We start from the raw sequence: 23,717 nt of genomic DNA, 5'->3' as shown, positions 1-23,717 counted from the left end.
TAGGCCGTTTCCCTGTTAGATATCTTCTCATACTCAGCATGAGAGATAGCATTCAGCAAAACAGTTCTGCATTTATGATGATTCCTGAAAAGCTTCTTCTGATCATCATTCATTTCTTGCCTTGACAGCTTTACGCCACTGGCATTTACTGGATGTTTGTAACCATCCATCAGAAGATCCCATAGATCACCATCTAGACCCAGAAAGTAACTTTCCAGTTTATCTTTCCAGTATTCAAAGTTTTCACCATCAAATACCGGCGGTCTAGTATAACCATTGTTACCGTTGTATTGCTCAGCAGAGCCAGATGTAGATGCAGGTGTAGGTGTAGACTTTTCACTTTCATCAACCATCTTTTACTGAAGCGTTTTTCTCTTCCTGAATCTTTTCTAAACACGGTTAAGTGCTTGCACCTTAGAACCGGCGCTCTGATGCCAATTGAAGGATAGAAAAACACTTAGAAAGGGGGGGGTTTGAATAAGTGTAGCTTTAAAAACTTGACAGATAAAAATAAATGCACAGTTATTTTTATCCTGGTTCGTTGTTAACTAAACTACTCTAGTCCACCCCCGCAGAGATGATTTACCTCAACTGAGGATTTAATCCACTAATCGCACGGATTACAATGGTTCTCCACTTAGTCAGCAACTAAGTCTTCCAGAGTCTTCTGATCACACACTGATCACTCCAGGAACAACTGCTTAGATACCCTCTAAGACTTTTCTAGAGTCTACTGATCCACACGATCACTCTAGTTACAATTGCTTAGTTCACTCCTAAGACTTTCCTAGAGTATACTGATCAACACGATCACTCTAGTTCCTTACAACTTAATGTAATCAATTCTAAGAGTTTACAAATGCTTCTTAAAAGCGATAATCACAACTGTGATATTTCTCTTAACGTTTAAGCTTAATCTCACTAATATATTACAACAGCAATGTAGTGAGCTTTGATGAAGATGAAGATTCTGAGCTTTGATTTGAACAACGTTTCAGCAAGTTAATTTGAATTGTTTTTGGTGCGGAATCGTTAACCTTGCTTCTCATCAGAACTTCATATTTATAGGCGTTTGGAGAAGATGACCGTTGAGTGCATTTAATGCTTTGCGTGTTCCGTACAGCATCGCATTTAATGTTATACGCTTTTGTCAACTACCTCGAGCCTTGTTCACGCTGTGTCTACTGACGTAGCCTAGAATAGCTTTTAACGTTCCTTTTGTCAGTCAGCGTAGCTTGCCACTTGTACTTTCTTCTGATCTGATGTTTGTGAATACAACGTTTGAATATCATCAGAGTCAAACAGCTTGGTGCATAGCATCTTCTGATCTTCTGACCTTGAAGTGCTTCTGAGCGTGATACCATCAGAACTTCAGTGCTTCTGTTCTCTTGTTCTTCTGATGCTTCCATAGACCCATGTTCTGATTCTGCTTCGACCATCTTCTGATGTCTTGCCAGACCATGTTCTGATGTTGCATGCTGAACCCTTTGAGACAAAGCTTCTGAGCGCTGAATTATGCGTACTCTTTATATATTTCCTGAAAAGGAAATTGCATTGGATTAGAGTACCATATAATCTTAAGCAAAATTCATATTATTGTTATCATCAAAACTAAGATAATTGATCAGAACAAATCTCGTTCTAACAAAAGATACCCGAGCCAGCCTACTCCTAGAGCCTGAAGCAGATGAACTCTCCACCAAGTCCTGTGGAACGCGGACACGGCGTCCCCGTCCCTGCCCCCGTCCCTGGGTCGACGCCAGCTGCGCCGCCGCCCGCTCGCGTCTAGCCGACGCAGTCTGGGACTCTCTCCCCTGTCTGATGCGTGTTGGCTGGTCTGACATGATCCTGTAAACAATCGAAATCGATTAATATGCGAGACAAATGAAAAAACAAAAAAAAATGAACTTCTGGTACAGTTCGGAAGTTCATTTCCGAAAACTGGGATGAAGGTGTTTTCGGAAATGAACTTCCGAAACACCCCCACGCAGAGCTTCTCTGCAACCTCCAATGGCAGACCCAAAAACCTAAACCAAATCCATTTTTTTGCCTACTAAACATCCTAATATCAGTACTAAGCTATCTTAATGTCATTTTTTCAGATTCTAAACACCCTAATATAGTTTAATCAAATAGATCTAAAACTTGAAAAAACAATGATAAACTTACCAATTAGTGTTTAATGATGAGTTTGGTTGAGTTTGGAAGAAGAGTTTGGCTACTTCACACTTGCTTCTGCAGAAATTTCGCCTATGGAAGTGTTTGATGATGATTAGGGTAAATGATTTGGGGGAGGGGGAGAGTTCTGCTTAATCTGCAGAACGCGTTTTATTTCGGAAGTTCATTTCTGAAATTGTAGTTTCGGAAATGAACTTCCGAAATAAGACATTTTTTTCAAAAAAAAAAAGGCGCTTTCGGAGATGAACTTCCGAAAACACCTTTTTCATGCATTTCGGAAGTTCATTTCCGAAGTCAGGGGTATAATGGGGTTTTCACCAGAGGTGGACTAGAAGATAGGGAGGTGGCCAAATAATTTCTCTTATTTTAATAAACTAAAAATATTATTTTCTTTATAACCACATACTACTCCGGCCTTATTTATAAGTAAAGGTTATTTTTAGATTTATTGATCAATTTAGAAATATCAATGAAAATTTGATACGGTTTAGGTTTTTCCTTACCCTTCCCCTTATTATTGATCCTTATCGCATGCAAGATTTTTCTTTTTCATTTCCACCCTTCCCCTTATTATAGATTCAGGGTTTAGGTTTATGAGATTTTTTCAAAAGCTAATCATAAATACTTCAAAATAGAATCCTTCTTATTACCAATATATCTTATTATAATTTTTTTACAATATTTAATTAATATTGACAAGCGTCGTAACAATAAAAAATTTCACAGTTAAACATTTAAAAATGTTTATCGAGGTCTCTCTCTCTTACTACTATTACATATATTTACAACTATTACATATATGCTTTTAATTAATTTATATATATTCAACATTTCACCTACCATTGCTATCACAAATAACACCACCACCTGTAACAACACAATCAATATTGAAAAACATCCACCCATACATATGAGAATATCAACTTACATCAATTGTTTGTTTAGAAGTGCTCAAACCCATATTTTATAAATTATTATTATTATTATTTTTTTTGATGTGAACAAAGATTCTATTAAGCAGAAGCAACAGCAGTTACAATAGAGTTTTGGGATGGGATAGCCCCAATCCACGTTTTTGAGCCTAGGATATTTCCAGCACCAACCAAACTATGGGCTTCAGTATTAAACTTACGCCCCACATACATAAGAGAAGCAAAAAGAAAATGACTCAATAAACATCTAACATCTTCAGCGACCGGTTCGATTGTAGCAAACACCGCAACAGAGTTAACACAATCTACAACATTGAGGCAATCCGACTGCACCACCAATCTTTCAATCTTTAGGTCCAAAGCCAAACGGATACTCCAGCGAATAGCCAACATTTCTACCGTCAACGGGTCTGTATTCAAAGCCTCCTTCCTGCATGCCGATAGAATAACACCACCATCTGGGGCTTTGAGAACGCAACCAAAAGCAATTGAGTTCGGAGAGAAAACTCCCGCATCAACATTGAGAATGTGGACATTTTTTGGGCTATACTCCTCCTGCATAGAAAGATTATTGGAAGGCGAAACAAGCAAGGACTTATTATCATCTGAAACACAGTTAAGTGCCTCTTGGGCCACTGTCACCGGATCAGCCAATTGATTTTTAAAAATCAAGAGATTTCGCGCCAGCCAAATACGATACAACAAGGTTGCCAACAATTGAGTGCTGAAGACATCACCACAGGACAACATACTAAATAACCAGTCTCTAACATCAAGCCTGGATTCAGTTCTGAAACTAAGGATAGATGAGAAGAAAGTTTGTTGGGCAAAGGTGCACTGACAGAATAAGTGTTGGGCCGTTTCAGGGGCTGCAGCACAAAACGGGCACATGGTATCCAAGATCGTTCCTCTCCTACTCAAATTGTCCTTGGTGGGTAGGATGTTCTTTGCCAATCTCCACAGGAAGTTACGAATTCGCGGATTTACCGGAGCTTTCCAAATTGCCTTCCAAACCTTAGAGTTTGGAGCAGAAGACGGGCCTGGCAAAAGAGAGTCCTTCATCTGCAAACAAAAGACAAAACACCAATGTTTCTACATACTTTTATAATTGCCATCTTAAAATGGTTTATTTCACCACTGTGAAATTCAATAACAAGTAGTAGCTCATACATCTATCCACATATTATCACCATTTTATTATCACCATTTTGAACAATTTCTTGAGTTAAAGTAAACTCAATCCTTTGTTGCATTGTTCCAACTAAGAATCTTCCGCGATTATCAATATCCACCAAATGAGCCCAAATATTTATAGCTAGCGGAAAGTCTCAGAGACATGCATTGTTGTTTCCTTAAATTGGTCACATTTAGTGCAACAAGGTTCTTTCAAATGTCATTTAGCCATACACCAATTTGTAAGAATCTTATGTGCAAAACTTGCCTCATGAAAACTCTCACTCACTCGATAGCATCCAACTTCCAAATTCTCTTTTAATTTGGGACATTTTCATCTAGTAATGTCCTGCTAATAAATAATATACTTCTTCAACAATAAATCTTTTCGATCTATCTCTTGGCCAAAGACAAACACCATTGTCATTCTCCATACTAGGAGGAAGTAAATATATAATGCGTGGAACAACATTATTCTAAAGCGCATTATAAATCATATCTAAAATCTATTCATCCTCATTATTGTCTCGGAAGATTTTGTCCCTGATACCCATAGAATTTTTTTCTTAGTCCTTGGTGGCCCAAACATATCAATTTGGAATTACGACTTGCATGTACAAATTGATGAGTAAGGATCCACTCCATTTCTTACACTCTATTTCTTTTCCATTACTATAGTTTTTTGTGCATAAAGTTAAATAAATAATAAATATGTGTCACATGTCTTAGAAATACGTGTAATATATAAAAAAAACTATAGTAATGGAAAAGAAATGGAGGGTAAGAAATGGAGTGTATCTTTACCCCAAATTGATATCTCTCACTTTACAATACTAAATTATTGGAAGTTTCAAAAGATTCTATAGTTATAGTTTCATATTCAATTTTGTAATTTTTTCTGGAAAATAGTCTATTTTGGGCCCTCCATCCAGTTCAACCCATGAGACTTACTACCAGACCCGGCCCATCATGGCCCCCCACATTCTTCTTTTAACTATGCATTATTCAAAATTCAAACGCTCTGGTTAGCTACTTTCAGAATCAACACAAAAAATAGAAAATAGTATCAGTACTGTAACATGCCCAGCATATGAATCTTGATTCCTACTTTCATACAAAGATTCCACCTTTAAATTCTTCACTTGACTTATTGTCTTTTTTTGAATGCTAGACTTGACTTACTGTCTCCATTGTATTCCATATACCTTTTGTAAAAAAAGACTAATATTTAATTTCAAATTTTAAATTTTTTCTAACAAATTAAATAATTAAAATTTTAATTATTAGAAATAATGTAATATTTTATTTAAAAAAACCAGGTATTTTTGTGCGGGACTGCAAACATTAATTTCTCTAATAGCATTATCATTTTTGTGTGCCCGAATAAAGCTGTCTAAATGGATTAACCCATATGAGTCGGCCTGTTCAGTTCGAAAAAATCTGCGTTTGACCTCTAATCTACCAATTCAATCAAATATTTTTAAATTAAAATTACTTTAAATTAATGCTATGATAAATTTAAATTCTTAAATTTAAATTTTGTCACGTGTCAACATACTAATCTATCATATAAGAAAATTAGTTGTTCTGGAAATTCCTCAAATACCCTGCTGCTCTTTTAGGGTGCCACGTGGATGGTTTAACAAGCTTCCATTCTATTTGCAAACGCTTTAGTTTTTATTGAATTTCTGCTTTCCCAAATGCAAAATCACTTTCTCTTTCTTCCTCTTATTTTTGCTTCTCTCTTCCTCTACCTCTTCCTTTCTTCTCTTTTTCACTGCCTCTCTCTTCCTCTTCTTTCTTCTCTATTCTGTCGCCTCTCTTTTCTTTTTCTCTCTTTCTTTTCTTCAACAAATATGTTATTCTTATCTCTTTTAATCTACGAAACTCCGACAATTTTACGGCGATGAACGGTTTCTCAGTGGCAGATCTCTGGTGGCGGCAGTGTGTTTCCGACGACGAGCGTGGTGGTCAGATACAAAACGGTTTTTGTGTGACTTTTTCAATTTAGTTTTGTTATTAACTTATTCTCTTTTATTTGATCTGTTTAGGTTTTGAAATTTGGAAAACCAACATTTACTGTTATGCATCTGACTTTCAATGGTGAAGGTGAACGTGAAGATTATTCATGAAATACGTAAGCGTGTTGAAACTACTTCGACACAAAATGGTTTATGTGTGACTTTTTCAGTTTATGTTTTGTTATTAACTTATTCTATTTGATTTGATTTGTTTAGGTTTAGAACTTTGGTGAACCAACATTTACTTTTAAGCTGAACGTGAAGATTATTCATGAAATGCTTGAACATGGAGAATTACTTCGACACCATGTGAGATTATAGAAATGATTGATGAGTAGGTAATACCAACTATTGTTTTGCCTAAACTCTTCTATTTTATGTAAAGAAATTGATTTAATGCTGATATTCATGTTTGACAGGAGAGATGTGCTTCTGACATGATTGGAAAGGAATTTCCATATGACGGGGAGAAAAGTCTATTTACTATCGGCTCTCTTCCTCAAAATGAGTTTGAGATTATTTTAGAGGAGGCTAGATCTAATAGGTAGAAATTGCTATCATAGAGTTGTTTTAGAGGAGGCTAGATCTTTTACTATTCATATGCTCACGCTTTGGCTGATTTCTGCAGTAAGTAGATCCTGTTATAGAGAGGTTGGATCCCAAACACTGCATTATCTACAGGCTATCAAGGCCTACTACTATGTATCTGGATGGGAAACATTATAGAGTATGTATAAGTTTATATTTGTGTATTATTCTTTCTTAAATCATTTATATATACTCTTGCAGTAAGCTTATGACTGATTGTTGCTTATAATAGAGAACATATGTCTCGATTGTAACTATTAGCCAAAGTACAACTTATACCTAAAGAATATTATTATAACATAATTGTAAATATTATGTCCTCCACTTTTTCTTACCATTTTATTATGATACTGCACAAATGTGGCATTTAGAATATTGTTAATCAAATGTTCCACTCTTGTCCTTCATTGGCAGGATCTTATAAAACTAAACAGGAATCCTGCAAAAGTTTTGTATTTAAGTGGCCATGCTTTTGAGAGTTGCCTACAACCTGAAAAACGGTGTCCCTATTAAGCCATGGCTGCAGACTGACAATGATGATACAATGCTTGTGGATTTCATACCATTTCTTGAGTGTAAGTGCATTCCTCTTAAGATGTGTTTAAATGAGTTCATGTTTGGAAGTATTGTTATGACATTATATGGTTGGTTAAAATTGCATTACCTTCTCCATTATCCATATGCATTTGGGATTCATTATGTGGATGTCAAAATATTCGTTATTTGGGCTATGTGGGTGTCAAAATATTTGTTATGCTGGATTCAATTCGTTTAGGTCAGAATCATTGTTCGGTTAAAGCTTGTGTGCCAGGGTAGTTTATTGTTAAAGTGCATATATAATAGCTGGCATGTGTTGTATTTGACATATTATTTGGCCCATGGTGCAAGTTGTCTTGAATTGGGTCAGGGGGAATGCTTGGCATGAAAGTATGATATGCACAGGTATAGTTTTGTTAAAGAAAATATGCATGGCTGGAATGAGGCTTGAATTATATATTGGCTTTTCATTTGTATTGAATGGGCTGAATCTGAATTTGGTTTCTATGTGAGATGTTTTGTTTATTTCATGGTATGATAATTGTATGCCTTGAATTATGACTGGATTTTGTTACGGTTTCGAACGATGTTAACGTGTTAACTTGATTGTGTATATGTCTATGCAGGTTGTGGTTGTTCATGAGTGGAAGTTGCATTGTCACGGAATGAACTCGCGTCTGGCCGGCTGTTTGAACATGACCGAGTGCATATGACGCTTTGGTTCTGAACTGGTTTTATAGGTATACTCCAGATTAATGAGGGTTGTTTAGAAGATGATGTATGTTGAATTGGTTTTGAATTGTTTATGTGAAATGTAATGACTTGAACATGGTCTTTTTGTAGGTTAGGCATGAGACATCAAAGAAGATACATGGTATGAAGCTTAGTTTCATGGGATTACCAATGTAATAGCAATACATGGTAGCTTGAATGGTTTGTAAGATATATTCACATGTCTTTGTTAAAATTTTAATTTTCATTCAAAATAATATATCCTTTGGTTTAACTTTTGGCAGTCTTTTGAAGATCCATTTGGTGATTCACCATTCAAGGCCGATAGTTCTGTTGAAACTGCTCAATCTCAACACTATGCACATCAGAGTATTGAACCATCCCAATCAGACGGTTTTAATGCCGATGCAATGTCTAATTTTGGGTTTGGGGACTCATTTTCTATTGTAACATACTCTGCATCTGCTACTAGTGATGCCCAACCTTTCTCTGCTAACTCCAACGAATATTCTGAAGCTGAAAGTGAGTATTCTAAATATGACATTAGAAGTGAAGCTGAATATGTATTACAATGGCTAAGGCTGATAACTCTGGTTTGCAGAGTGATGTATTACAATGGCCATTGGATTGTTAATTGTCCTTGCTCGAGAAGGTGCGAGAATCAAAGCTCAAAAATTTAGTAACTGTGTTAACAACTTTTGAGGATATATAATACTACAACTTTATATACATCCATTGATTAGCCTTTTTTTGTTAGTGATTTTCTTTATCTGTAACTTTCTGTTGGATCGTTAGTTAGAGAACTGAACTACTATGTTCTACTACTAGCAATATTGTTGTTTGTGTTATACTGCTGCGTGCTACTGATATACAATAATGAAACTATTTACCGTGTTCTACTACTACCAACATTGTTGTTTATGCATTCGCAGGTCCTTGCAGAATTTGACAACAGAATGTCCAACCGAATGAGGCGTGAATCGTTGTGCCGAGGTCGCCATTTGAAATCTTTGATGCTTTGAAGAGCCAAATTGTTGATTGGGTCTTAACTGCTCATCCTACCCAGGCTGTTCGTAGATCTTTATTGCAAAAGCATGGCAAGTTTGTCCCTTACTACCTTGACCGTGATTGTCTAAATTCAACTCTGAGGACTGAAAGGAGGAGTTATAGAGGTCCAATTGTTGAACATCTCTCAAAATTTTGACAATATCTGTACTCTGTACTAAGGCCTAATCTCTCTATTAATGATAGTTGCAGGGATTGTTTGACACAATTGTATGCAAAAGATATTGGAGTTGATTTAGTTTCCAGTCGATTTGAATTAGGTACAATGCTTTCTTTGTCTCTGAAATCCTTGAAGTTTTGGATCAACATAATTTCAATTTCTTGATGGCATTTCTTATTCTTTTCTTTCTGGCAGCTAAGAAGTTTGGGGTAAATGAGTTTGTAAACCCAAAAGAGCATGACAAACCTGTGCAAAAGGTTAGTTCATTGATAATTTGTTATATTTTTGTTTTCGATTATAATTTTGAGTATGATGTTATGAATTAAAATGTGGTTTGTTTTTTATACAAAGAGATTGAGATGTGAGGTTTGCAGGTAATTGCTGAAATGATAAATGGAGGTGTAGATCGAGCTGTTAAATGTACCGGTAGCATCCAGGCCATGATCTCAGCGTTTGAAAGTGTCCATGATGTATGCAAAATGAAATTCTTTTACTCTTATTTGTTGTTAGTATTGAAACTTTTGATGGGATTTGGGGTTGAATGTTAGTTTGATTAGTGAGATGTCTTAGTTTGCAAAAGATGGTGTCATGGTATTGAAACTGTTAGTGGTTTGATTGCATTAGTTTCACTTGTGAACTATTAATAGCTAACTGAAATTTGAATGATAGGTTAGTAGTGATAAGTTGTGTTTATTTATTTTCTAATTTCTATTTATTGAGTTTTGACTTCGTGGAATCGATGTTCACCGAAGATATCAAGGAACTCATCATTAAAGAGTCTTTGAGGGGTTCAATCCTGATCCACCAAATCACTTAGATTTTTGTATTTGTATTTACTCTTTGCATATGATTAGCAAAGTATTTGGTGGCTAATTGATGAGTTCTGTTAGTATTCAAAAGGTTGCAGCTTTCCACAAGATTATGTAACATATTGGAAATACTGAGAAGATTGTTGTAATGTATTTTTTCATTTTAATCTCATCTCTGATTCTTATGATAAGCATTAATCATAATCATAATTTTTAATCCTCAGCTTGAGCAATGATTTGTACTCAACATGATAAAATTCTTAAAATGTAAATAAATAGATAAATGATACATGTTCTTAATTTAGGTAAATAAACACAACATGCATGTTGTTTAAATGTTGTAGCTGCATTTCTTTTGCCCGTGTAACAAAATTGATTTTTGTTGCAACTATAACTATGTATTTTAGTAGAAAAAGTTATATTGCTCATCTTAGTCATTAACGGGAAGAGTATTCTTAGACTAATAGACCCAGGTATTGGGTGCATTTCTTTAATATTTTTGGTTCCTTGCATAATTTTTGGGTTTGAGTGTTGATGGATCTTGTGGGTAGCACATAGAATCCTCAAAAAACAGGTCAATTATCAGGTGTTTTGCTCTTCTCATCAATAATATTTTCCTTCTTATATACGTTTTCTAGCCGCAACTGATATTAGCACCATTTGATAGTGTAATTTAGATTCATATATATTTCAGTTTCCTATTTATTTTGTTTAACAATTTTGCATTATGCTAACTGTTTTTTCTCACTAAATAGGAAAAACCTTTGCCTCCTTAGCTGAGAGATATGCAGTTGTGACAGATTAAGTTGTAAGTATCTCTTTTTAGCACTATTTCTTAATGGAAGAGTTATTATAACAGTGATTGAAAAGATGTTGGTAGAAATTTATTTGCTCATAGTTTAAGAATAACAGAAAGAAAAGGATAACATCGGACTCGTGAGAACTATCTGTATGAAAGATGCACATTTCATGCTAAGATTATAAAAGTCATATATTAAGTGACTGACTTGTATGATTTGGCAAGCGTCACTGCAATCTGTAGATTGGCTTGATTTTAGTGTCTCGGACAGTGATTTCAAACCGATCAGAGTTTGATTTACTAACGAGTAAAGGTCTCTCCTTTTGACGAGAATGATGCATCCAATCAATGTCTCTGCCTCAACAGTCCATAGGGATCAACTTCCACTTCTCTATCATTTTGGTTATTAACATGATTGTTGTAAAGTAATATACTATATCCATTATTATGAAAATATTGCATGTGATATGACTCATATATATATATATATATATATATATATATATATATATATATATATATATATATATATATATATATATATATATAATGTCCTGGTATAAGTTTCTGTTCCAAGCTGTATTATGATGACACCTTATTCTAAGAAAGAAAGGGAAGATAATCTTATGAATTATGAATACAATACCTAAATAAATTGTTGGATTTGGATTGGTCACAAATTCAGAATGAGTACATCAATAATTGTTGGATTGAAATCAGACATTGTTGAAAGCATATAATTTTTGTTTTTAATTTTAAGAATTTTGAAATACCAAGCTTGAAATATGGACTGTCCAATCTCAAACCAACTGCTACTGATGTGTTGATTGCGAGAATGCTTTGAACTTATAACTGCAGCAAATCCAAATCAAACTGGTTATGAGTTGTGGACTGTACCCGAAGGAAAAGTGCTTGAATAGTTAAGTATTGGCAAGATCCTAGACTCTGAATTGATATATGAATTAGTTTATCTGGTTGGTGCATCAGGTTATATGTCTCCATAATGTTGAGATTTTAACATGAAAAAAAGTCTTTATGGAAAGGAAACAGTTACAAACATAGTATTGTATAACTGCCAATTAAAAAAGAAATGTTTGACACAATAATAACCAACATTTAGGAATTATAATGTTAAAGTCTCACTCTTATAAAGTGATTTTAGAAAGTTGTTGAACAATCAATAGAATCTTTTTTTTTTGTTGATAATAATCAATAGAATCTTTTAAAAATATAAGAATTTAACTAAGAGTTTAACAACTAAATAAAGAGTCTTAAAATAATAAACAACATGAAATTATTGAAAATTAAAAGTAATTAAATTGAATTAAATATCAAAATAATTTATTATCTTTTAAAAAGTTAATAGACTTTAAATGACATATCTTTATAACGAAAATATCTTTATCAATTTTCAAATTTAAAAATTATTACATTAAAATAAATAAATGATTTATTTATTAAATTTATGTTTATATTAAATTAGTGTTTATTAAATGATTTATTTATTAAATTTATGTTTATATTTATCAAAAATGTTAGGAATAATTTCTAATATTCGTGCTTATATTAAATTTATTTATTTTTTATACATTTGTCAATATGCAGCAAGGCAAGGGTGGACAAAATCGATTAAAAGGGTAGTAAAAAAAAGGTAAACGGGTGGGTTAAAACGGATTGTTTGGCTTTCGGATAAACATTGTTGGATAAATATTTTACGTAATATCAACCTTTATTAAAAAAATCAACTACTATTTTTTAAAGATCATTAAATAAAATAAATCTATTCAATCTATTGACCATTTTTCTTTAAAAAATATTTATAAATAACTATGGGTCTTAATAATAAGAGGAAGTGCACATATTTAATATAATATTAAATATTGACATGAAAAAGTGAATTACTAATACAAATATGAAAAAAATATATATCTTAATAGGAGTCGCACAAAAAATAGAACACGGTAAATATTGTGTATGGCACGGTTGAAAAATATTGATCTGCCTCACAAATAAAATGAGGTTGGGGTGGGGAGGCCCACGACCACTTCATTTCTAAAATTAAAAAATTATAAAAATTTATATTAAATAATAATAATAATAAAAATATGAAATTATTAATCAAAATATTAAATAATAACGGAAACATGAAGTTATTAATCATAATATTAAATAATAACTAGAACACGACATTAATAACGAAAACACGAAGTTATTGATCAAAATATTGAATAATATTAAAAACAAATTTACTATTTGATTCCAATATTTTTATAAATAATGACCCAACATAAATGATGTTGTTGATTCAAATATTTTTATATATAAAAATTATAGACACCAATTTATTATTTTTTTTTAAAATAATAAACTTTGTTGGTATTTTTTTTGTCTTTCTATTATTTTATATTTACTACATTTTAAAATAAATGTGTGTATCATACCAGTACTCATGCGTTAACACAGCAAATACCGTGTGAAAGCACGGGTAATCTGACCAAAATCCATTTGAACGCACGGGTAAACAAGCCAACATCCACGTGGGATAAAAAAATAATACTCTGGGATGAATTAGAATAGTGATGGTAGTTGGATACCTACTTGTATGATAAAAGTATATATAGAAATTAATTATTAATAATTATTTGTATAATTGATGCATATATATAAAAAATGCATACTCCATAGATATTTAAACGTGTTTATAAAATATATGTCATTTTAGTTAAATTTTTAAGTTTTTTTATTAAACAATCTTATTGATCTAAATATTTTTATGGGTACAAGACATTTTTCTATAAATTCAATTATTATTTTTTCACGGGTACCAGACATTTTTCTGTACATATTCGATTATTATTTTTTCACGAGTACCAGATTTTTTTACTATACATTCAATTATTAACTTTTTATTGGTATCAAATATTTTCTATTAAAAATATACATCTGAAACAAATGCGTGTCCCATACCAGAACCCGTGCGAACGCACGGGTTTGTTACTAGTAATTCAAAAAAAAAGAGCAAGTGTTTCCCATCATGATAGAGAAAAATAAAAATAAGACAAATTTCAGATAAGCCCTAAATATAACTGACAAATCCATTTTCCACAACACATTAGTACAAAACCGCAAAAAACCCCAACACATACGCATTTTCTTATAATAATACTATGATTATGATGTGAATAATGTGATAGCTAAGTTCACCATTCAAATTTATTTTCAACTTCATCCTCAACCACCACACTCCAAAACCTAAACGTACCTTTCAACCTGAAAATGTAACTGAAACAAAACACTGCATTAATATTTTACTCTTTTTTTCAACATTCAAATTATTACATGAATTTTACATTAAACAATGTTACATTATTTGTTTGTTTGTACATGTGTTTGTGTTTGTGTATACATGTAATCTTAGATTGGATCTGTTTTGTAATCAACACAATATGACATAGTTTACAATTTACGAAACCGGTTTTTTCTCCTTATCTTTAGCTTGTGTGTACTAAATCCAATGTTTATCCCATTTTCCCATAGTATTGTTGCCACCTACTATTGATGTAGTTTTATTTTTTTATTGTTTTTTGAATCTTGGGTTGGTTGAAAGTTTTTAACTTTTCTTAATTCATATGCAAGTTTTGTGTTTGATTGAATACTTCTAAGAAAAGGGTACCTTTCAACTTTTTAGTTCTTTGTTTGTCACACATCTCAACACTCTCTATCTCATCCCTTTGGCTTCTTGCATTTTTTTTGAACAGGTATTGGTTCTTCTTGTCGTTGGATGCTTGAATTTCTGAACATATTTGACAGCAATCATGCATTATCGTTCAAAAACTTGTATAGATTTGCGGGTTTTGCTAGAATTACTGGTTCAAGATTGCTAATGTAAGTACAATTTTTGATTGCTTGATTAAATAGAAGTTAATTGTGTAGCAATGTCTTGAGTTTGAGTGGATTTTCTTGGTCCTAACCCCATATGGTTCTTAGAGGAAGAGGGCTATATAGTCAGGGGTTTGTTCGGGAGGTAAGCAAAGTATGACCAAAAATTGTTACAGTCATGATTCGAACTCGGGAGTTCGAGGGTATTCTGTTGTAGTATTTTCCATAAGTTGCATTATCTTGAAAGAACTAGTGTTTTTGTCATTATTATTTTGGTTGTATTCTTGATTCTTGAAGAAGTTTATTTTTGTCATGTGTCTTTGTTTTATGCATTGTGTAAAATTGTTGAATCTTTCCAAGTTCCTTCGGTATCTAATTGTCTTTCTCTGCTCTAAATTGGACAAGTTTCAAGGGACATGTTTTGGTCTGTGCCAGGTTGTTTGATATTCAATTGCCAAATGTTTATGTTTTTGTCTTTCGGGGCTTTAATGGAATTTTCACATACACCCATAGTTTCATGTCCTTGATCTGAATCATACCGCTGAGGATAGATTAGGTGAGTAATTGTATTGAGATTTTGCTTTTGATTGACAGCTAATTCACTTGTCTGTTTCAGGGTAGGCGTGGACTCTGGATGCCCCTACAATCTTAAGCTTTCGCGTGTTCTGAATTCAAGAAAGGTAGTAGATTTTGCTCGGCGAGTAGAGAAATAGACAACCTAAATTAATTTAGATGGGGCATTCTGCAGCAGTATGGGACTTTAGAGCAGCAACTGAAATTACAAAGGACCAGAATGGAATCGGTCAAGTTGTACTTCGGACTCCACAAGGTGCTTCAGCACGGGTGAGAAGAACTGGTTGATTGACGAGTTCTCATCAGTTTTAACATTCGATGAAATCGTGATTTTATCATTTATAACTTTCAATATGAATACATGATAAGTAAAACTTGGTTCATATATTTCTAGGTTGAGCTTATAATTGAAGTGGTATAGGAAGATTAACCGTCTTTTCTTGAAATTAGGTGAGCTTACTTGGAGCACAGGTCACTTCATGGCGTAATGAGCAGGGAGAAGAACTTCTATTCACAAGCAGCAAGGTGTGTCTTTTTGGCACCTTGCTCTAGAGATGATAACTTTGTGCAAATTATAGATCTGTAATCAATTTTACTTTGTAAAGTGGTAAACCGACATATTTTATTACTTTCTCTTATTTGCGATTGACTGTAGACAATTTCGAAGGCGCTAAAAGCAACGCGGGGAGGAATTCCTATATGTTTTCCACAGGTACGTATTTTGAATATTCAGCCTCAAATCTTCTTAATAAGTGCTAACATGTAAAACTCATATAACTTAGAGCTAAATTTGTAAATAATAGTTTGGAAACTGTGGATCTCTGGAGCTGCATGGATTTGCAAGAAATAGAATGTGGGCAGTTGACGAGAATCCTCCTCCTCTGCCTGCAAATGATTCCAGTGGAAAATCCTTTGTCGACCTGCTACTCAAATCATCTGAAGAAGACATGAAATGCTGGCCACATAGGTACTATCTTGAATGCCGTAAAACCACTGCTCAAAGTAGAGATTGCTGTTTTTCTTTTCTACCATTTGGTTGTTTGAAGTTGACATGTATCTGATATTACTTTTCCCTATTGTGTTGGATACAAATTTCAAATCACAATAAGCTAACAATTACCTAATTGTACCAGTTTCGAGTTCCGCCTTCGAGTGTCTGTTACGAAAGACGGAGACCTATCCCTGATATCACGAATCAGGAATATCAACGGAAAGCCATTTAGTTTCTCGTTTGCATATCACACATATCTATTGGTTTCTGACATTAGGTATGAATAATGCTTTCTTGTACTTGACATTAACATTACCATTCTGTATAATGAGATATTTAGCACTCACATTAACATTAACATTATGTACAGTGAGATAAGGATTGAAGGTCTCGAGACACTTGATTACCTGGACAATCTTTTCCAGAAAGAACGTATTACAGAACAAGGAGATGCGATAACATTTGAATCTGAGGTATATGTTTAGTTACATGACACAAGTCAAGCTTTTAATTTTCGGTCTGCATTCCTAGCCTATGAATGAAGAGGTTTTCAAAATTGATCCCTTCTTCCGAGCAGGTGGATCGTGTTTATCTTAGCTCCCCAAATGTAATTGCAGTTCTAGATCATGAGAGGAAACAAACTTATGTTATAAAAAAGGAAGGTCTCCCTGATGTTGGTAAGCTATTTACTATTTAGCCGGACACTGTCTTTCTAGTTCCTTCAATGATAACAACACTAAGAATCTATGCAACACCTTTCATCCATGGTGTTTAGTTTTATGGTGATTTCATTGATATTGGTGACACCTTTGTTTGTGCTTGATTGCAGCCGTGTGGAATCCGTGGGAGAAGAAATCGAAGTCAATGGTGGACTTTGGAGACGAGGAGTACAAACAGATGCTATGTGTAGATGCAGCAGTTATAGAGAAACCTGTGAACTTGAAGCCTGGAGAGGAATGGACAGGGCGGCTTCAACTCTCCGTTGTGCCATCAAGTTTTTGCAGCTACAATGTCGGTCTCGACAGTAGTGGTCTTTGAGAAGATGGAACTGTACAAAATATAATTTTATCAGTGTGTTACATTCTGATAAGTTATTTATGGCAAATAGTAGTGATTTGTAGGAGTATCAGGTTTTCTGCTGTCTTGTTTTTATGCTACAATGCAACTTCTAGTTCTAGAAAGAAAAGCCTATTTTGTTTTGTGAGAATGGCTGTCAAATTTCGGATATTCTAAATCTTTTGTGAAAGTCCTGATGTAATAAATTAATAATTATATTGCAATATTAGTTTTTTTTTTTGAGGAGATCGGAGAGCGTCAATGGGTTAAATCAAATGTACACGACTTTAAGATACCTTGACTCCAGTTGGCTTTTGTGCCATACTTCCCTTGGTGAGCCGCCCTTATCTCGCTTAGCCAAAAAATCCTTCATTCAATTTGAAGTAACTTAGTTAAGAAGTCCTTGAAGCAATATTAGACCGCCTTGCTCCGCTTAGCGAGGTTGCTATCTTGGCTATCGAGTGTCTTCATTCTCTTTGAAGTAACTTAGCTTTGAAGAAAACTTTGAACTGCCATAGCTCGATTAGATTAGAGAGACCTTGTCTCCGCCCGGCAAGAATATCTCTAGAGGTTAACTCTGCTTTTGCCCATCACTTGGCTAGGCGAACCCTTGCTTTGCCCAGCATTGGCTAAGCGAACCGCTGCTTTGCCCATCGAGAAATTTGTTGTCTTGAAACCACTCCATGTTCTCCAAAACCCTATCAATTCTTGAATAGACAGCCCTTTCGATTTGTTTGTTCAACCAAGTATAGTAATCACCTATATTATCCTTCTTAAATAGGCCATTTTTACTCATCATATTTGTCAAGTTAATGTATTCAGCCTCAGTCACCACCCAGTTCTATCTTTAGCCTTTAGGACATTGTTAAAGTCACCAAGCAAACACCAAGGGCCTTGTTGCTGCCCATGTAACCTCTCAATATCATCCCACAAAACTCTCCCTAGCTCTAACTTATTAAGAGCATAAATAGCCGTTAGCCAATGCATAAACTTCACTCAATTCATAAACACCACAATGAATAATTTTTCTAGAGCTACTAACATGCTTAATGTCAACCTTGTAGGGACCCCATGCATCCAAATTCTTCCATTATCATAGTAGTGATAGTTGTCAACATAACTACCTTTTAGTTTGAGTTTGTTTCTAACAATATGAGCCTTATCATGTTTAACCCTAGTTTTAAGCAAAATAATAGCGGTAGGTCTAAGCTCTAGGAGACGGGAGCTAATCTCTTTAAGCTTACATGCTTTATTAAGTCCCCGCACGTTCCAAACTAACATGGATCACCATCTTGAATGACTAGGAAATTATTCAAAACTCCTAATGCCTCAAAATCATTTACATAATGAACTGATTTAGGCGTGCTTTTAAGGATTACTCCTTTGCCTCGGTTTCTTTCACTCTTGTTGATTCTGGTCAAGTCAGAATTTGTCTCTTCAAGACCCTTGTAGGGATGGTAAGCAGACCCAAACCCGCAGGGCCCACCCGCACTCGAATCCGAGTCAACGAGTGAAAACCCGAGTTGACTGGGTTTGGGTTCAGGTGCGAGTTTGGGTAGTGTTAAACCCGAACCCGAAACCCAAAATTACACCCGCTTATATATATATATATATATATATATATATATATATATATATATATATATATATATATATATATATATATATATATGTATGTGTGTATATATATATATATATTTTATATATATATATATATATATATATATATATATATATATATATATATATATATATATATATATATATATATGTATATATATATATATATATATATATATATATAAAATATATATATATATATACACACACACATACATACATATATATATATATATATATATATATATATATATATATATATATATATATATATATATATATATATATATATATATATATATATATATGCTAAATTACTTTCATGGTCCTTTAAGTTATTTAATTGTAATATGTTGGTCCTTTAAGTTTTTTTTGTAACAACTTGGTCCTTTTGGATGATTTCTGCCTCTTTTTTCTCTCATTTTAAACATTTAGAAATGTTGATTGTTATATTTTTGGTTGCACTTCGTCATTTTTATACCACTCAAAATAATTGCATCCACAATTAGCACATTTTCTTTGTTAAAAAAGGATAATAGTGCACATATTTGATAATATGAAGGACCAAGCTGTTACAATTAAATAACTTAAAGGACCTTGGGAGTAATTTAGCGCATATATATATATATATATATATATATATATATATATATATATAATATTGCAGAAAGTTGTAGAAAAAATGTATTTTGTGTATTTTGTTACGGGTTCGGGTTTGAGTGAAAAAACCCGAACCCAACGGGTGTGGGCGTGTGTGTTATTTTGCCACCCGAACAACATTTGGGTTTGAGTTCGGATTCGGGTGCCAATTTCGAGTGCGGGTTTGGGTAGTGTGAAACCCGCACCCGACCCGACCCGTTGTCATCCTTAGGCCATTGTCTATGTTGCTATCTTTAGAAGTCCACTCTTGGAATTTTTGTGGTGTCTTGACCTTTTCAGGTTGTTTCAGTTTAGGTTTTCATAACTTTCTAGTCTTGACCTCTCCACACTTATGGTCGAACTTTTGACGGTTATCATAAAACAAGGACTTCCATTCATATTTCACGGGTTGTTTCAGCTTCCTCCGTTTACCATCTTTTTGATGGTGATGTCCTTAGCCAAATCTTGAGTTACATCTACTTCCACCAAAATCCATCCCGGTATACGAAACATGAAGTTTGTTAGTAGTACATTCATCTGTAACCAGCGGCTTACCATTGGTGCTCCTAATCTTGCTTAAACTTTTTGCCCCCCATAGATGCAGAGGTAATTGAGAAAGTTTTATCCAAATCGAAGAGTTCTTGACATGTCGTTCTTTAGGTTAAAGTCTACTATTTTGTAAAAAGATATATTTCAAAATATTTATTTATAAAAAATTATTCAAACTAATCTTAAATGTAAGTGATTTTTTTAAAATTTTAATATTTAAACAAATTCGTAGTTAAATAATAAAATATCAAAATTAATAATGTATAAAAAACTATTTAAATCATGCTTTTATTAATTTATTTTAAATTTTCTATAAATATCTTTAATGAAAAGTATAATAATATATAAATATCATTAGAAAAAGGTGAAATCAAGGCTATATAGTTTAACAAATTAGAGAATATGAATGTAGTGAACAAGTTATAACGGTTCTTAGTATAATGTGCAATGAGTAATGTTATGTTATCTTGACATGAATAATAACACTAATTGTATATCGTGTTAAAACACATATTAAACAAACCTACAAATCATATTAACTAAATTTTTATATTTCATTAACTAAAATTGTTTTCAAGAAAAATAAAGATGTTGAAAAGTTTAAATTACAAATGTCATTATTCATTATATGCGACCAATAACCTACTGTGCAGGTGTCACTTTTGATGTCAAAATAGGATTTATACATTGAAAATGATAATAAACCATTACCATATAAGCTAAGTCAAGGCTTGACCAATTATAATATTAAATGCAATAAAGTTTAAATCAACTTTTTTAAAAATATTTATTTAAAACTTAAACTATTCAACCTTAATATATAAAGGACATATAATAGACTATTTTTTTCTTGCCAAGAGAGTTAATTCAAAGATATTCATCAATATGTTGCTCTTGTTCATTTTGACTTCATTGGTTGGTTTGAATAATGGTGAATGTGAATTCAAAGGCATCTTTAACTTTGGGGATTCAAATTCAGATACTGGTGCATTTTTTTCAGCATTTCCTTCTCAACCTCCTCCCTTTGGAATGACTTATTTCAAGAAACCAATTGGTCGGGCTTCGGATGGCAGGCTCATCATTGATTTTGTTGGTAATAATCAAAATGTTTATTTTCATTTTCTTAAAAAATTATTCATTTATAAGTAAAAATAACTTATCTCATTCTTATAATAGCTAATAATTTTTTACTTAATTTTTTTATTTTTATTTTTAACAAACTAATTAATGTAAATATGTAATACATATTAAGTAAATAAACAATAAGAATTGAATGTATACATTTGATGTCATTCATAATCATTTTGTCATATTTTACTATGATTAGAGCTATATATTATCTAATACTCCCTCCGTTTTTTATTATAAGTCGTTTTGGAAAAAAAAATTGTATTTTAATATAAGTCGCTTTACAATTTCAATGAATAATTAATGCTATTTTTCCTATTATATCCTTAAATATTTATTATTCTCTCTCCTTTCAATTATATAAATTTATCTTTCACATGTCATTAATGAAGGATAATTTTGTAAAAACCTTCATAGTTTCTCATTTTCATACATTAATTATAATTTTTCTTAAACTGTGTGAAAAGTCTAAAACGACTTATAATAAAAAACGGAGGGAGTAAACAACCTAACATTTTTATTTATTTAATTTTGTAGCTCAAGCTATTGGAATTCCATATTTGAATCCATATCTAGAATCAATAGGATCTGATTTTAAACATGGAGCCAACTATGCTACATTGGATTCCTATGTGCTTTTTCCTAATACTCCAGTCTATATATCTGATATTAGCCCTTTCTTCCTTCCTATTCAGCTCAGCCAAATGAAACAATTTGTCACCAAAGTTACAGAAGCTGATCAACAAGGTACAAAATGCACAAACTTCCTAATCTAACTTTTTTGGGATAAAACTTAGGTACTGCACTATAGTCATTTTATTTTTCTTCTTGATTAATATGTAACATGCAGATTTTTTTATATATTTTTGTTCAGATACAAAACTTCCTTCGCCGGATATATTTGGAAAATCTCTATATACATTATATATTGGCCAAAATGATTTCACTAACAAGTTAGCAGATATTGGCAAAGGTGGAATGGGAGAGATTCTCTCTCAAATTGTTTCACAAATTGCTGCAACCATTAAAGTAAGAGTAACTTCTGCTGTCACAGAAATTGATTTTATAAATTGAAAAAAAAAATATTAACTAGGATTTTGGCTCAATGAAATTTGTAGGAGCTGTATGATCTTGGTGGAAGAACATTCATGGTATTTAATCTTGCACCAGTAGGGTGTTACCCTGCACTCCTAGCCGGGATTCCTCGTAATAGTACAGATCTCGATGAATTTGGGTGTATGGTACCTTACAACAATGGTGTTGTTAACTATAACAAACTATTGAAGGAGGCATTGAAACAAACCAGAGAAAGTTTATCAAATGCTTCTGTCATTTATGTGGATATCTACAGTGTTCTATTGGAGCTTTTTCAGCATCCTTCTTCTCATGGTGCGAACATTCATATCTTAACTTAATTTCTCAAAATTTTACTTTCATTTACTTGTCCTTCGAATATTAATTTATCTCTTCTAATTTTTCATGATATACATATGTTAGCTAGACACTTCTAATTGAACGCGTGACTAGTGTCTAATTTGACAGATGTTGACATATGACCTGACACATGTCAATGTCTACTGCGACATATGTTAGTATCTGACTTTTATGTTTTTTTTTTTTGACAGAATCTGACTTTTATGTTATTTTTTGTTATAATGACAGGACTTGAGTATGGTACAAAAGCATGTTGTGGCTATGGTGTAGGTGAGTACAACTTCGATCCTAAAGTATATTGTGGATATAATAACAAGATAGATGGGAAAAAAGTGACAGCAAAAGCATGTGATGATCCTAACAAGTATGTGAGTTGGGATGGGATACACACCACAGAAGTTGCAAACAAGCTTATAGCATATGCTGTTCTTAATGGATCATATTCTGATCCTCCTTTCCCATTTCAACAACATTGTGATCTTCAACAAATAGGTTGATCCTCTTCAACAATATTGTATCTTAAACTAGTAACAAACCCGTGCGTTCGCACGAGTTCTGGTACGTGACGCGCATTTGTTTCAAGTGTATATTTTTTAATAGAAAAATGTCTGGTACCCGTAAAAAATAATAATTGAATGTATAGAAAAATGTCTACAAAATACAATTTTGTTATAAAATATGTGAATAATAGAAGTTAAAAAATATAATAAAAAATAGAAACTAAAAAAATTATGAATGAAAAGAGTATGAGAAAAATTAAAGAGAAGTCTTATGAATATAAAAAAGAAAATAATATTTGAAAATAAGAATAAAAGATAGGAAGATATATTAATTCATTAGGAATAGAGATACTT

The 23,717-nt window shown here is 32.9% G+C and overlaps 3 protein-coding genes and 1 long non-coding RNA gene across 16 annotated transcripts; 3 read left to right on the top strand and 1 right to left on the bottom strand.

The window, feature by feature from the left end:
* Nucleotides 1–3,191: 3,191 nt before the first annotated feature.
* LOC131615095 (uncharacterized) lies at nucleotides 3,192–4,363 on the bottom strand. Its single transcript, XM_058886600.1, has 2 exons — nucleotides 4,301–4,363; nucleotides 3,192–4,172 (listed from the first exon to the last, which is right to left on the bottom strand). The coding sequence occupies exons 1-2, from the start codon at nucleotides 4,361–4,363 to the stop codon at nucleotides 3,192–3,194; spliced, it is 1,044 nt and encodes a 347-aa protein (XP_058742583.1).
* A 1,627-nt stretch (nucleotides 4,364–5,990) lies between these two features.
* Nucleotides 5,991–12,300, top strand: LOC131610724 (uncharacterized). 13 transcript variants are annotated; one of them, XR_009286609.1, is made up of 15 exons: nucleotides 5,991–6,253; nucleotides 6,335–6,420; nucleotides 6,521–6,642; nucleotides 6,724–6,848; nucleotides 6,933–7,031; nucleotides 7,307–7,467; nucleotides 8,056–8,169; nucleotides 8,273–8,362; nucleotides 8,446–8,813; nucleotides 9,094–9,333; nucleotides 9,413–9,486; nucleotides 9,582–9,643; nucleotides 9,761–9,856; nucleotides 10,951–11,003; nucleotides 11,220–12,297. It is a non-coding gene; the product is annotated as an uncharacterized LOC131610724 (long non-coding RNA). The 13 variants fall into 13 exon arrangements; XR_009286604.1 differs by having other exon boundaries at nucleotides 8,446–8,683; nucleotides 8,763–8,813; nucleotides 10,951–12,294; XR_009286612.1 differs by having other exon boundaries at nucleotides 6,521–6,638; nucleotides 10,951–12,300.
* A 2,128-nt stretch (nucleotides 12,301–14,428) lies between these two features.
* LOC131610723 (putative glucose-6-phosphate 1-epimerase) lies at nucleotides 14,429–17,683 on the top strand. Its single transcript, XM_058882747.1, has 10 exons — nucleotides 14,429–14,663; nucleotides 14,753–14,879; nucleotides 15,490–15,716; nucleotides 15,897–15,971; nucleotides 16,102–16,158; nucleotides 16,250–16,413; nucleotides 16,580–16,714; nucleotides 16,808–16,910; nucleotides 17,015–17,114; nucleotides 17,267–17,683. The coding sequence occupies exons 3-10, from the start codon at nucleotides 15,606–15,608 to the stop codon at nucleotides 17,473–17,475; spliced, it is 954 nt and encodes a 317-aa protein (XP_058738730.1). The 5' UTR covers nucleotides 14,429–14,663; nucleotides 14,753–14,879; nucleotides 15,490–15,605; the 3' UTR covers nucleotides 17,476–17,683.
* Nucleotides 17,684–20,929: 3,246 nt separating this feature from the next.
* Nucleotides 20,930–23,366, top strand: LOC131615094 (GDSL esterase/lipase At4g01130-like). The gene is made up of 6 exons (XM_058886599.1): nucleotides 20,930–20,954; nucleotides 21,128–21,394; nucleotides 21,967–22,188; nucleotides 22,298–22,458; nucleotides 22,548–22,818; nucleotides 23,092–23,366. Exons 1-6 carry the CDS (start codon nucleotides 20,930–20,932, stop codon nucleotides 23,358–23,360), a joined length of 1,215 nt encoding a protein of 404 aa, XP_058742582.1. The 3' UTR covers nucleotides 23,361–23,366.
* The last annotated feature ends 351 nt before the right edge of the window (nucleotides 23,367–23,717 follow it).

This window comes from Vicia villosa, linkage group LG6 (genome assembly GCF_029867415.1).
Source record: "Vicia villosa cultivar HV-30 ecotype Madison, WI linkage group LG6, Vvil1.0, whole genome shotgun sequence".
Classification (NCBI taxonomy): Eukaryota; Viridiplantae; Streptophyta; class Magnoliopsida; order Fabales; family Fabaceae; genus Vicia; species Vicia villosa.
The sequence above is the reverse complement of the archived record's forward strand: the minus strand, read 5'-3'. Positions and strand labels throughout refer to the sequence as shown.

Coding starts and splice junctions, on each gene's coding strand:
- LOC131615095 (XM_058886600.1), bottom strand. CDS start 4,363: ATGCAACAAAGGATTGAGTTTACTTTAACTCAAGAAATTGTTCAAAAT. Junction 4,173..4,300: donor AAAATGGTGATAATAAAATG/GTGATAATATGT, acceptor TTTTGTTTGCAG/ATGAAGGACTCTCTTTTGCC.
- LOC131610723 (XM_058882747.1), top strand. CDS start 15,606: ATGGGGCATTCTGCAGCAGTATGGGACTTTAGAGCAGCAACTGAAATT. Junction 15,717..15,896: donor CACAAGGTGCTTCAGCACGG/GTGAGAAGAACT, acceptor TCTTGAAATTAG/GTGAGCTTACTTGGAGCACA. Junction 16,414..16,579: donor ATGAAATGCTGGCCACATAG/GTACTATCTTGA, acceptor TAATTGTACCAG/TTTCGAGTTCCGCCTTCGAG.
- LOC131615094 (XM_058886599.1), top strand. CDS start 20,930: ATGCGACCAATAACCTACTGTGCAG. Junction 22,189..22,297: donor TCAACAAGGTACAAAATGCA/CAAACTTCCTAA, acceptor TTATATATTTTT/GTTCAGATACAAAACTTCCT. Junction 22,819..23,091: donor TCAGCATCCTTCTTCTCATG/GTGCGAACATTC, acceptor TTATAATGACAG/GACTTGAGTATGGTACAAAA.